At 44.2% G+C, this 12,571-nt stretch overlaps 1 protein-coding gene across 1 annotated transcript; it reads left to right on the top strand.

The window, feature by feature from the left end:
- Positions 1 to 2,708: 2,708 nt before the first annotated feature.
- LSMEM1 (leucine rich single-pass membrane protein 1) lies at positions 2,709 to 8,647 on the top strand. Its single transcript, XM_032401192.1, has 3 exons — positions 2,709 to 2,832; positions 4,552 to 4,680; positions 8,472 to 8,647. The coding sequence occupies exons 1-3, from the start codon at positions 2,709 to 2,711 to the stop codon at positions 8,600 to 8,602; spliced, it is 384 nt and encodes a 127-aa protein (XP_032257083.1). The 3' UTR covers positions 8,603 to 8,647.
- The last annotated feature ends 3,924 nt before the right edge of the window (positions 8,648 to 12,571 follow it).

Raw genomic sequence — 12,571 nt, 5'->3', positions numbered from 1 at the left:
GCACTAGGAATTCCATTCCTAACGGGGAAGCTAAGGCTCAAGGATGTTAAGTCAGAGACCCAAAAATGAACCAGGCGTCAGTCACCAAGCCTAAAATAGAAGCCGTGGCCGGAATGATGATCTTATGATGTGACACATACAACCTTTACGCCTCATCAGATATTAGTATTGGGGATAGTAAAGTGTAAGAGATGATAAAATGCGAAACATTTCTGGAAGAACAGAATCTGTGACCATGCTTCAGTCCCTACGGTTTTGTCTGTGAGAGGATAAGATTTGATTGATCTCTAAGGCTCCTTTATTTTATATGCAGTTGCTGCTTTTTAAAAAATGATCACTTCATGTCATTCCCTTAGGAATGTTCCATGGGTGTATTGGGATTCAGTAATATCAGTATCTAAGGTGCTTTAGTAGTAGCTAATCTAAAGTACCCAGAGAATCATGTGGTTTTGTTAATTAAAATTTCAGGATAACTGAAACACCTTGTTCAGTTTTTAGCTTTGATTGAGAAAAAGTTTAATTAGTCCATGACATTTTTTAAAAAGATTTATTTAGTCGTTTTAGAGAGAGAGAGAGAGCCCATGTGGTGGGCGGGGCAGAGGGAGAGAATCTCAAGTAGGCTCTGCGCTGAGCGCGGATCATGAGCCAAAATCAAGAGGCAGCCGCTCAACTGACTGAGCCACCCAGGCGCCCCAGTCCATTTTGAACTCACTGTTTTTCTTAGGGCTTCAGGAGCATTTTTTTTTTTTTCCCCCCACAGGTACTAGTGGGTTTCAGGTATCACTGGGAAATATCACTGGGAAATTCCTGGTTTTTAATATTTTCGAATGCAGTTTAATCTATTTAGGAAATGGCTGGTTCTTTTTTCAGATCTTCTACAGATGTTCACATCTTTCTTTCCCCTGAATTTGGTTTCTCCCATTTTTTTTCATTCTGTAACTGCTATTGAAAGAAAAATTTAAAATGTTCACAGGAATTAGTGTGTTGCTTATCAGCAGGCACAAGGTTTATCAACTTTACCAGAGACCAGGTAGATATCACATGAGGATTTTTACACTCAGTTTTATTTCTGTTAGTGTATTTATGATTAACTGCCTCAGATTCTTTTGAAAATGGTGAGCTTCAACTCTTGAATAAAATATTTTAGTTGCTCCCACTTACCGTAAGTCACTGGCTTATACATTTGACGCTGGATATTTGGAGAATAGGATTGGTGCCCACCCTCAGGAATTTTCAGTCAGTTGGGAAAGTCAAAGATGTGAGTAATAAATGCTATAAAATAGTGTAAGTGTCCTGGTGGAAGAATGTACCGCATCCGGCAAAAGCACAAAGGAAAGGCAGGTTGATTCTTAGAGGAGGTGAGGTTTGAGCCGAGGCTTGAAAGAGGGTTAGGGAGGGATGTGAAGAAGAAAGGGATGACACATGAACTCTGAAGCAAGAGGCCCGCTTCCAGCTCTGCAGCTAACTAAATGTATGATCCTGGGCATTCACCAGCTCAGCTTCGATTTCCTCACTTGGAGGAAGGATGGGGACCAGACTAGAACATGTCTACAATCCCTTTCAGATCAAAAAGACATGTATCACTATTAGACTCATTTTATGAAAAGAGATAACTGTGAAAGAGACGGCTTTGATAGTAATTTGAATTTGTCTTCCTAGAGCCCTGTATTTCATGTAATTAAAAGGCTGCAAGTTCTCTGTTGTGCTGGACAGACATCTTAAAATAGACCTTTTAAATCCATTCAGGCTTTTCAGGGTTGAAGTTGTGCTGTTGTTAGAAAATGTAAGCCTCACTTTTAAAATTCTGTATTATGTAAGTGACCTCGATCTAAGGAAACTCAGGGGGAAGCGACCTCAGATGTCGCAGAGTCTAGCCTCCAGCTTGCCGTAGGGTTCCTGTCTGTTGCACCTAAGCTTGTGAAGATTTTGTCCTGAGGACTCCCAGCCAGCATCTCATGGCTAAAGGATACATTTAAGGTAGAAACTCATATGCCATATTGAGTGAGAATATAAAAATTGCAGTTTTGTGCAGTTGGTTGAGCGTCTGACTCTTGATTTCAGCTCAGGTCATGATCTCAGGGTTGTGGGATCGAGCCCCGCATCAGGCTCCATGCTCAGTGTGGCGTCTGCTTGAGATTCTCTCTCTCCCTCTGCTCTGCCCCACCCCACCCCCCAAAAAACAAATAAAATCTTTAAAAGAAAATTGCAGTTTTGTTTTAAAGCCTCATGCAATTAGGATGGTTCACTGTAATACTCTCTTCCCCCTTCAGAATCTTCGGGCCACAGGCTGACTAGCTTAGTTTTATCTTTCTTGGGCAAAGGATTTGAGGTATCTCACCAGAATATAGTGTAATAAAAGAAAAAATATTTTAAAATAACTTACAAAATAAAAAGCAGGCCCAGGAAAAATAGTGAGAACTGAGAAATCAGAGGAGGAGGATATTCAGAGAAGCAAGGTGTAAAGGGCTCACATTGGGCCACACACTTGAGTCTGAGCTTCCTGGCAAGCCAAGCAAAAAAAAAAAAAAAAGGTACAAAGTTGTCCCCACATGGAAAAATTTCCTTCTGGACAAGTACAGCTTTTCTAGACCTTCAGCTGGAAGTAATGCATGTGGGGGGTTCTTTATGTGCCTGTGGCCTGTGATTCTTGTGACTCCGGGCTCTGGGCCCAGCCTTCTACTTCCTGTCACTGTTTTCTTCCAGGAACAATGAATCATTCCCAGGACACCGGCCCTCGAGGCATGCCTGAAGACAGAAAACTTTATATTGTGGATTCCATAAATGACTTAAACAAACTAAACCTCTGTCCTGCCGGATCACAGCACCTTTTCCGTATGTGTGCCCTGCCAGGCTTGGTGGCCCTTCCTGGCTTCTAGGTCACCTAAAAATAGCAAATGCTAATCTGGCCCTGTGGGGGTGTGTGTGGGGGCGGGCAGGGGAGGCATTAGGAACACCTCAGCTCTGGAAGGGCTATTTATTATCAGGCAATTTTTGTTTTTGTTTTCTTAATACTTGGCAGGCTTAGGGGCTTGACTCCTAAGAAAGATGTGGAATCTGTCTTCAATGGTTCTGAGACGTTCTGTGGAGTGTCTCTCCCTGGAAACGGGTGGAGGCTGCAGGTCTTCCAAGAGGTTTGCTTCTCCCTCTTGGCGGCTGTTGCACCTTCTGGGGACCCCAGCCAGGTCACCGGTGGGGCCCACTTTCCTAGAGAGCTCTGACTTCGTAGTGGATTCCTGGAATATGCTCCACGCATTCCTCCAGCTTTTAAAAAGTCATTAGAATTTTTCCGAGCAAAGAAGTCAACTTCATTTTCTGCTTACAAATTACAAATGGCCCCAATTAAAGGGTTAAAAAAAAGGAGGGGAAAAGCAAAACAAAAATCTGCTAAATACTAAATGTGTACTTTGTTCCCTAAATATTGTAAACGAGCTCGATCAGCTCATTCTGAGCCCCATTTTTCCAGCTTAAACTCTGACAGTCAAACACAAGCATTAATTTTTCCCCTGGCCGCTTGTTCCATTCCCGTTCTAAACTCGGACTGTCCCACATTTGTATCTATCATTCCCCTTCTCAATCCTTCCCGAGGTCTCGCTTTTTTCTTCATTTTAATGCATTCGGGTTTTCACCTGCCTTTATTGCAGTCAGTCTCAATAGAAACAGGTGTTTGGGTGCCGGCTTAGGCCATCGCTTTGATTAGGGAGCAAAAGTTGTTGCAGGGTGACGGAGCCCAGGACACAAGCCACCCACCGAGCTACAGTCGAGCAGCACAGTGTGTGGGACGGATGCCAAGTAGGAGAGAATACAGAAAGGAAGTCGTTCGTCTCTGTTACCCCAAGTTTCTCTATTTCTTATTGAATTTAATTTGGGTGTTACCAGGCACGCAGGCCTTACGAAATGATGGCCACATGCAGACACTTCGTGCTCGGGCTGACCCAAGCTGCTCTAGGAGCATGGTTACGGTCTCAGTTTAACTGCGGGACATTTAAAAGAACCTTGTTTCCAGAGCAGGTCCGTCCCAGAGACAGCTCTAAGAAACCAAAATACGTCGGCGCCATTTTTCTGTTTAAATGGGTGTGGGCTAAACTGATCACTCCTATGTTGCAAGGAGTTTCCTGGGAGACATCCCAGAGTATTCAGCCTTCTACTCAGAAGACGTGTCCCAGCCAGCTGTGTTTTACTCGGGGGTCACGTTGGGGGAAAGGGTGATAGAGCCTCCATCGCTCTGAACCCTTAACGCATGTAGCCTCCCCCACTCACCCACAGAAAAGCCCAGGTCCTGCTCCTTCAGTGTTAACACCATCTTCAAAGAACTTTCCAAGGAGATTGCTTAACCCTGCTTGTTTTTTGAATAGCAATGTTGAAGAAGGTAAAAAATTCACAAAGAGCACCAGCCCAAAGACATTCCTAAAACATAAGTCACTCTCCAGGGCGATGACAGGGGAAAATGGGCATATCCCCTACTCACACCTCTAATCATGGGGGACCGGTCAGGTCTGCGGACAAGCTGCCTGCTGAGAAGTTTTTGTCATTGTTGTTTTTGTTTCCTATCAGCGCTCCAGGAGAAAATCCCAGACGTTGGCACTAACTCAGGAAATGGAAGTCATAGTCTATTTTTTATGGGGCTGATAATGGTGCTGATTGTCAGCCTGGCCCTGATTTCCTTTGTGATTTTTCTAATAGGTAAGTACCACCGACATGTTCTCATTACTTAAACGCTCTTACTTTGTAGCTGGTTGTTTAACTTTGTTCCGGCAAGGGGTCCCTGCTTTTTGGCACTCACGGCTACGCTCCCTGAAAGACAGAGGGAGGGCGGGTGCCCTGAGTGAGCCCTGCAGCTCTGGGAGGGTCACGGGGACACGAGCCCACAGTGCCCAAAGTTCACAAACGCCTACTATGACTTTATTGTCTTACTTGGAGTCCCTCGCTGTCAAATGGTCGGCGGCTTATCCTTGCTGATTCTCGGTTTGCTTGATCCGGGGCATAACCCCTCCATTTATTCTGCTCTGTACCAGAGAGTCCCATTCAGGCTTCGAACCCCTTTCCAGGTTTTCTCACTTCTCAGGAATCAGCTGGAAGCACTGAGGGCTGGGGCAGGGTCCCGGAGGCAGCGTTAGGGAGGTGTGAGGCCCTTCTCTCCTGTTTGACGCTGGCCGGGCTGTGTGAGCTGCCACCACCTCCCCTGGTGACCCGGGCTGTCCCACACAGCTCCTCAGCCAAGAGACCCCCCAGACCTCAGTGCCCTGGTAGGGGCAGGGCTGCTGCCCCCTCCCCTCGAGCCCCCCAGTCTTCTCTCTCAGCTGACCCCTGCAGGCCATCATCTGGGATTTTTCAGCTCCTTCCCAGACCCGAGAGGAGGGAGTCATCTTTGATAGCTTTTCCCCCCGGATCCATCACACTGTCATTTCTTCTGCCCTTTCTTACTCTGCAGGCCGTGTAGCCTACAAAAATCTTCAAGGAGAAGTAGAGCCCATGTCTTTGGAATGCCTTTAATTTAAATTCATTCAGGATTAGAGGTAGAGGTGGTGGTGGTGCGGGGGAGACAGGTGGGCAGAGGGCGTGACTCTTTTAGAGCTTCCGACGCCTTTTCTTCCCCAAACTGCCGCCTTCCAGCGAACAGGTCTCTATCCAGCCTCGGGGTGGGGCAGGTGGGGAGGCATGGTGTTTAACCGCTTCTCTCTCGCCCAGCCGTTGCCTTCTTGCACTCGAAGCTGCAAGGGCAATTCTCCTTACAGTAACGGTGCCCTTGTATCTGACGGCCTGTTGGATGTGGGTTGTTCCTGAACCTTCAGGGCCAGAAAGAGCCCATGGGTTACTCTTCTGAAATGTTACACCAACCAAAATGAATGCTCCCATTATCATTCTGCCACACGCATCTGGGACAATGGCTGAGTTAAACTACGAGGAAATTTTAGGTATGCCCACAGACAGGAGAGCCACCCAAAGGACCTCCTCTCTTCTGTGGGATGAGAGGTAGTAAGATTAGGGGTAATGCTGATAACATATGCTATCTATTGGGCACTCACTGTCGCAGGCACTGGGCGAAGCACTTGATGTCTGTTTGCTCACAACCTCATAACAGCTCTCTGGTGTAGGATCTACTATTATTCTGGTTTTATGGATGCTGAGGCTTCGATTATTTACCGTGCCCGAGGTCCACAGCTGATAAGTGCCCAAAGACACTCCCGCCCGACCTCAAAGAGCATGCACTTTATCACCGTCATTATAAATATGGTTTATTTTAAATTTGCCGCTGGTGTTTTATATTGAGGGCAAAGTCGTATGAAGAAATGGAAAGAAGACATGAATAAAGAATGTCTTTATTGGGCAGTTGCTCTGTGCCAGACACATAAATCCATTATCTTCAGTTTTTACCTCTTAAGATAGTATTTAATATTTCTATTTCATCAATGCGAGACTAAGGCCCAGAGAGTTTACCTCTCCATGTTTACCCTGCTAATCAGAGGCAGAACTGGGATCCACACCCTCATCTGCCTGGCTCCAGAGCTCCCCTGCCCTCCATTGCCTACGTTGAAGTAATGAAGTAAGGACTTCCTGTGGCTTTCAGACAAAGCTTAACCTAAGACCAGAGTTGGTTCAGGCATCTGAACTTGGCTTGTGCTCATCTTTAACAAGGAAATCTTTTTGCTCTCAGTGGGATTTAGTGCAAATTTGTAGCCTATTCACCGATGAGAAAGAACCCATATTCTTTATAACTCTGGTCTTTTTACATAAGAGAGAGAAGACTTATTTTATACTGATTACTTTCTTATTAAACCATGGGGTCTTGGGGCGCCTGGGTGGCTCAGTCAGTTAAGCGTCTGCCTTCAGCTCAGGTCATGATCCCCGAGTCCCGGGATCGAGCCCCACATCGGGCTCCCTGCTCAGTGGGGCGTCTGCTTCTCCCTCTCCTCCCCGCTTGTGCTCTCTCGCTGTCTCTGTCTCTCTCTCTCAAGTAAATAAATAAAAATCTTAGAAAAATAAAGAATAAAAACCCCATGGGGCCTTTGTTTTTGTCATAATCTCTGTCCAAAAAAGGAATAATAGACAGCAAGGGTAGATTACTATGGATGCCTCTGGTCGCAGTTTGTAGTGGCCAAGCAGTGTATCCCAGAGAATACTGGGTGCATGGGATATTATTAAGTGTGGTCTGGAGAAAAAAAGGATTCTATGGTCAAATGCGTTTGAGAATTGCTGAGTGAGCTAATGCTCAAAGTGTTTTTTTTGTACTTCCTGTGAGTTTCCAAGAGGCAAGTCAGTATATAATTTTTCGGTAAACTTTTTTGCCCATGCAACTCTTTTTCTTTTTTGGAATTTAATTTGGAATCAGTGTATCGTGGGACACGCTTAAGCCAACACGACTGCTGCTTCCTTCTCTGTTTGACTAATGTTCTAGGAGGTTCCCAAGAGGGGAAAGGATCTCATGTGTTTCGCATTTTCCCCCAGGAGCAAATGGGATTCCTGCCTTGCTCTGCAGCGAATCTCAATTAAGATCCTTCCTTCATGTCTTGGACCCTAATTCATCCATCCTAATTTTTTAAACTTGGGGAAGAAGCAGCTTCTGAGCAACAATTTGTCCCAAGTCTGGAGGGGAGGTGCTAATGTCTAGTTGCCCTTCCCACATTAGTTTATCCACGAAAGCCTCGTGGCATGTTACCAACATCATCAGTTCCTGAAAGATGCCTGGAAAATTTAACTCTGATCAGCAGACCTCAGAGTGTTCCGTTCCATAGCTGACTTCATTGTCAGTTCTGTTTATTTTGAAAGTATTGTCTCTGTTCTTAGGAGGGTCTGAGGGGAATTCTTACATATTCGTTTATGGGCTGGTAATCCAGAACCAGCAGAGCTATGTCAAAAGAGGCTGAAACCCAGAAAACCTCATTTCCTGATGAGGAGCCGAAAACCTTTTGAGAAGAGGTCTCTGAAAAAGACAATGTAACAATCCCTTCTCTGACGTGCTTATAATGAGACATGCTGGGGGTTTCCCTCGGTTGCTCACAGTGATGTTTCTCAGCCAAAATCTGCGCAGAGCTTCCAAAGGTAGTCGAGGCTGGCCCCAATAAATTATAAGATTTTTTTTTTTTAATTTATTCATTTGACAGAGACACAGCGAGAGAGGGAACACAAGCAGGGGGAGGGGGAGAGGGAGAAGCAAGCCTCCCGCAGAGCAGGGAGCCGGATGTGGGGCTCGATCCCAAGACTCTGGGATCATGACCTGAGCCGAAGGCAGACGCTTAACGACTGAGCCACCCAGGCGCCCCCCCCCCAATAAATTATAAAAATAATCCACTTGGTAGATAACTTGAGTCTTCAGCAATTTCTCTCCCGGGTTTCTGGGCTGCCTGGGATATTGGAGCAGGGGACTTGCCAAGGGGACCTTTCAGCACTCAGCTAAGCTCCAACACAAGGCACTAACGAGCCCCGACGGAACAGCCTGCAAACCAATGTAACACAGTCTGTTTTCTATTTTGAAGTTCAAACTGGAAACAAGATGGATGATGTGTCAAGAAGACTAACAGCTGAGGGAAAGGACATAGACGATCTTAAGAAAATCAACAGCCTGATTGTAAAGCGACTCAATCAACTGGACCCTGAACAAAACTAAAGAAATGAGCATCCAAAAGCAGCTGCTAACGCCGGAGCTTCACACTTTACTGGGCGTGCACAGGGATATGAAGTGAGCATGCGCATTTCTGCAGGCAACAGAATATCTGGTTCGTGATCCCAACCCTGGGGCCAACTTTCTCCTTCAGGGATGGGAGCAACTCCAAGGCAAAGGGGCATGGATAGCAGCCAGAAAAGGGCTCTTTTTATGGTAGGGTCCTTCTGCTTCATTGGGGTTTAGGGTGGCTGGCATGAAGGAGAACCAACAGTTAGCAAGAGAATTCGGCTCCGTACCTACACCTTCTCTTACAAAAGGAGTGTTGTCACCAGAATAAGTTCACTGTACCAGTGAGGTTCATGGCACCTCATGCGCCTTTATGAATTCCTGTGACAGCCTAATGAATCCAGTGAGTTATTTGTATTCAAGGGAACCAGGTGATGACTCTTCTCAATAAAAGAAATTCTGCTCAGGTGATTAAACTCTGACTCTTCCCCAAGGACAGGGGATGGGTGGGTTTCAGAGCCAATTGCCTTCTGGTATTTGCTAGTAGTATTGATGTGTGCTAGTAGTATTGATATGAAAAATGGTAGGGTGGGGGTCAAGAGAGAGAGCCTAAGTTATTCAACCAATGTTTATTGAGCTCTTTGTGCAAACCATCTGTCTACTTTAGAAGAGTTTACATTCAATTGGGGAACAAAAGGATTGTATGGTTATATATATATATATTATAAAAGCTTTGTTGGCATTCTTTGGAAAAAAATCCTTCAGTGTTCTGCTGATTAATTTTGAAGCAATCTGATAGGTTTGTGGTCTTTACTAAGCTACAGTAGGAAATTGTGTATTTGGAATATTTGAAACCTGCCCTGTTTTAGCCCAAAAGGTAAGGTACACAGTTTGTGATATAAGATATGGTGTGATATAAATGAGCTTAAAAAGCATATGAGTCTTAGAAAATCTTTTATTTAATACAAATATATTGTGCAAGTTTATTGAAGAATGCATTGCGATGGGGTGCCTGGGCGGCTCAGTTGTTAAGCGTCTGCCTTCGGCTCAGGTCATGATCTCAGGGTCCTGGGATCGAGCCCCGCGTCGGGCTTCCTGCTCCACGGGAAGCCTGCTTCTCCCTCTCCCACTCCCCCTGCTTGTGTTCCCTCTCTCGCTATGTCTCTCTCTCTGTCAAATAAATAAATAAAATCTTTAAAAAAAAAAAAGAATGAATTGCGATTCTGTCATTTTGGGCTGATCAAAAACCTGTCATTAACTATTAAACACATACACACACATTTACATTTTACAACACTAGTTGATGAAATAAACACAAGACATTTTACTTACCCATTTTTGCCCTCAAAAACATTTGTCCTGCATACTTACTCTCTTCATATGGATAGATATCATATAGAATATTTTAATAATCTAAAATTTGTGTTTACTGGAAAATTCTTATTGCACTTTGATGGGTTGTGGCAAAATAATTTATCAGGAGGGAGAGAGACGCAGGGCTCAATCCCAGGACCCTGAGATCATGACCCGAGCCAAAATCAACAGTTGGATGCCCAACTGATTGAGCCACCCAGGCGCCACTTTTCTTTCTTTTTAAACAGCTTTCCTGAGCTATCATTGACATATAAAAATTGTATATATTTAAGGTATACAACTTGATGTTTTGGTATACATATATTGTTGAATGAGTACCACAATTAAATTAATTAACATGCATCACCTCTATACTTACCATTTGTGTTTGGGGGGACTTGGGGGTGAGAATATTTAAGATCTGTCCTCTTAACACATTTCAGGTATACAGTATTGTTAACTGTCATCACCATGCTGGATGTAAGGTCTTGAGAACGATTCATCTTGTATTACTGAAACTTTGAAACTTTGTACCCTTTGCCTACACAGCAGTCCAAAATGGCAGTTGAGACATGGGCTGGGGAACCCAACTTCCTGGTTTGGATCTTCTTGCCACTATTTACCGTGAGTTTTGGAAAATTAACTTCAGCAAAACTGGATAATTATCAAATCTATTAGTATTGTTGGGAGGCTTAAAAGAGATGACAAAGCACTGAAAACTATCAGAAACAAAGTAAGTACTAGTTATTATTATTATAATTGTTAAAAGTAGTAAGTATGGTATAGTGGAAATAACCCACTACATTTGAATCTCTGCATTAAATCTTTGGGACTTAAAGCCAAAATAATTTTTCTGCTGCAGTGTTTAAGACCATAGCATCCTGATCTCATCTGATCAAGGATGGATGATAGGGTGAGAAGCTTTGTAGCAAAAAATTTACTATGCTCTGAGAGGTGATCAATAAATGCAGGAGGGTTTTATTGTTTACCAGATAATCTAGTCTGACGAACATCAGGATCCACATTTGCCTACCTGAGATGGAGCCAGGAATCCCTCTGTCTGTCTGGCACTAATAACGTGACCACAGGCTTCAGGGGAAGGAGGGAGCAAGCAAAGGAGGAGAAAAAGAAATAGAAGAGATAGCTGACCTGAGACATGTCCTAATAGGAAAAGAAAAGAAGGTTTGCATCATTCTTTGGACTCTGAATGTGTTCACAAGGGGCTCAGAGAGAGGTTTTTTTTTTTTTTTTTTTTTTTTTCCTGGCAATGGGCTTCACTGTGATGGAAGGATTACACACACCATCTGCCCCCAGGTCCCAGGCCATGCAGTTTCTATTCCATCTTCCTCTAGCCCCTCAGAGAGTTCTGCCTTGGCAACCGCCTGCAGGTGAGCCTAGCCCAGCCCTTCCCACCACACTCTGCTGTTGACACCTGGAGGTCACTGGGGCAGGCAGCAACCAGGAACTTGGAGGCTCCAGCTTTCCCAGCTTGGCGGCTGAGCTGCAATTTAGGGGACACACGTTACTTTTTTCTCCGGGAAAGACCAAGACCCTCTGTCCAAGACTCTGCCGGTGGACGCCAATCTCCAAAGCAAGGCTTTTGCATAAGAACAAAGCACACCTGGAGGATTAAAAATAACACAAAAACAATTGCTTGCTTTACTAATGACAGCCCATGGCAAACGGAAGAGTTTTGGTGTGCATGTCATGTTGAATAACTGAGGGGTCTTAGAAATACAGCACAAACCATTGTGTTCTAACCCATTTTTATTGCTTAGCAAGATAATTTCAGTGGAAACAAGATTTCTCTGAGTCAGGGTGGATAAAATAATTTTATTCCAGCTTCACATAATGACCCCATTTAAATTCAGACGAGGATGAGGGAAAGAGAGTCAGAAAATACTGGTCGTCTATCCCCTTTGTGAACGAGTTTGTGCAGAAGAAGCTGTGAAACGGAGAAAGGGCCATGAGCTATCTTTCCACAGAGTCAGGAAGTGTATTTTTTTAAAAAGGAAAACAATTCTTATTGGAACCTGTGCTCCCCCTTATTCTTAGTTGGTGAAGATAAAAGCTCAGTAAAAATTTTTATGGGAAAAACATTACAGAAATAGCACTCTACTTTTTGTGAAGGTGAAAGAGATTTTTAAAGACGTGATGAAAAAGTAAGTCAGAACAAACTTAATTCTATGTAACGAGTGGGAATTGCACGTCTGTGCCGCACCCAGTGGTGTGGGTTGTGCTGGGCTTCCCTGAGCCAACGCTGCAGATGATCCAAGAGGAGGCTGAGTGAGGTGTGGTCTTCTCTCCAAATGGGCTTCTGATCTATGTCATATGGTATGTTAGTAACAAATTATTTTCCAACCTGGGGAAGATAGGTGGGACATTACCTTTGGTTGGGGATGGAGGGCATTTTGATAAGCATATAGATCTTATGAGAACAACTGATCAAATACATCCATGTCAATTGCTTATAATGGTAATACTTCCAGCACCTGATAATAATATGCTGTCTTAATGTCTTACTCGGAGAGGCCTTGATATTTAAGATTTTTAAAAGATTTTGGTCCTTGAACCAAAAGATTTGGTTAACACCCCCATATTTCTTGGTTTTTA

This window comes from Phoca vitulina, unplaced genomic scaffold, assembly GCF_004348235.1.
Source record: "Phoca vitulina isolate PV1807 unplaced genomic scaffold, GSC_HSeal_1.0 scaffold4, whole genome shotgun sequence".
Lineage (NCBI taxonomy): Eukaryota > Metazoa > Chordata > Mammalia > Carnivora > Phocidae > Phoca > Phoca vitulina.
This window is presented reverse-complemented; position numbering and strand designations above follow the sequence as displayed.

Coding starts and splice junctions, on each gene's coding strand:
- LSMEM1 (XM_032401192.1), top strand. CDS start 2,709: ATGAATCATTCCCAGGACACCGGCCCTCGAGGCATGCCTGAAGACAGA. Junction 2,833..4,551: donor CGGATCACAGCACCTTTTCC/GTATGTGTGCCC, acceptor GTTTCCTATCAG/CGCTCCAGGAGAAAATCCCA. Junction 4,681..8,471: donor CTTTGTGATTTTTCTAATAG/GTAAGTACCACC, acceptor TCTATTTTGAAG/TTCAAACTGGAAACAAGATG.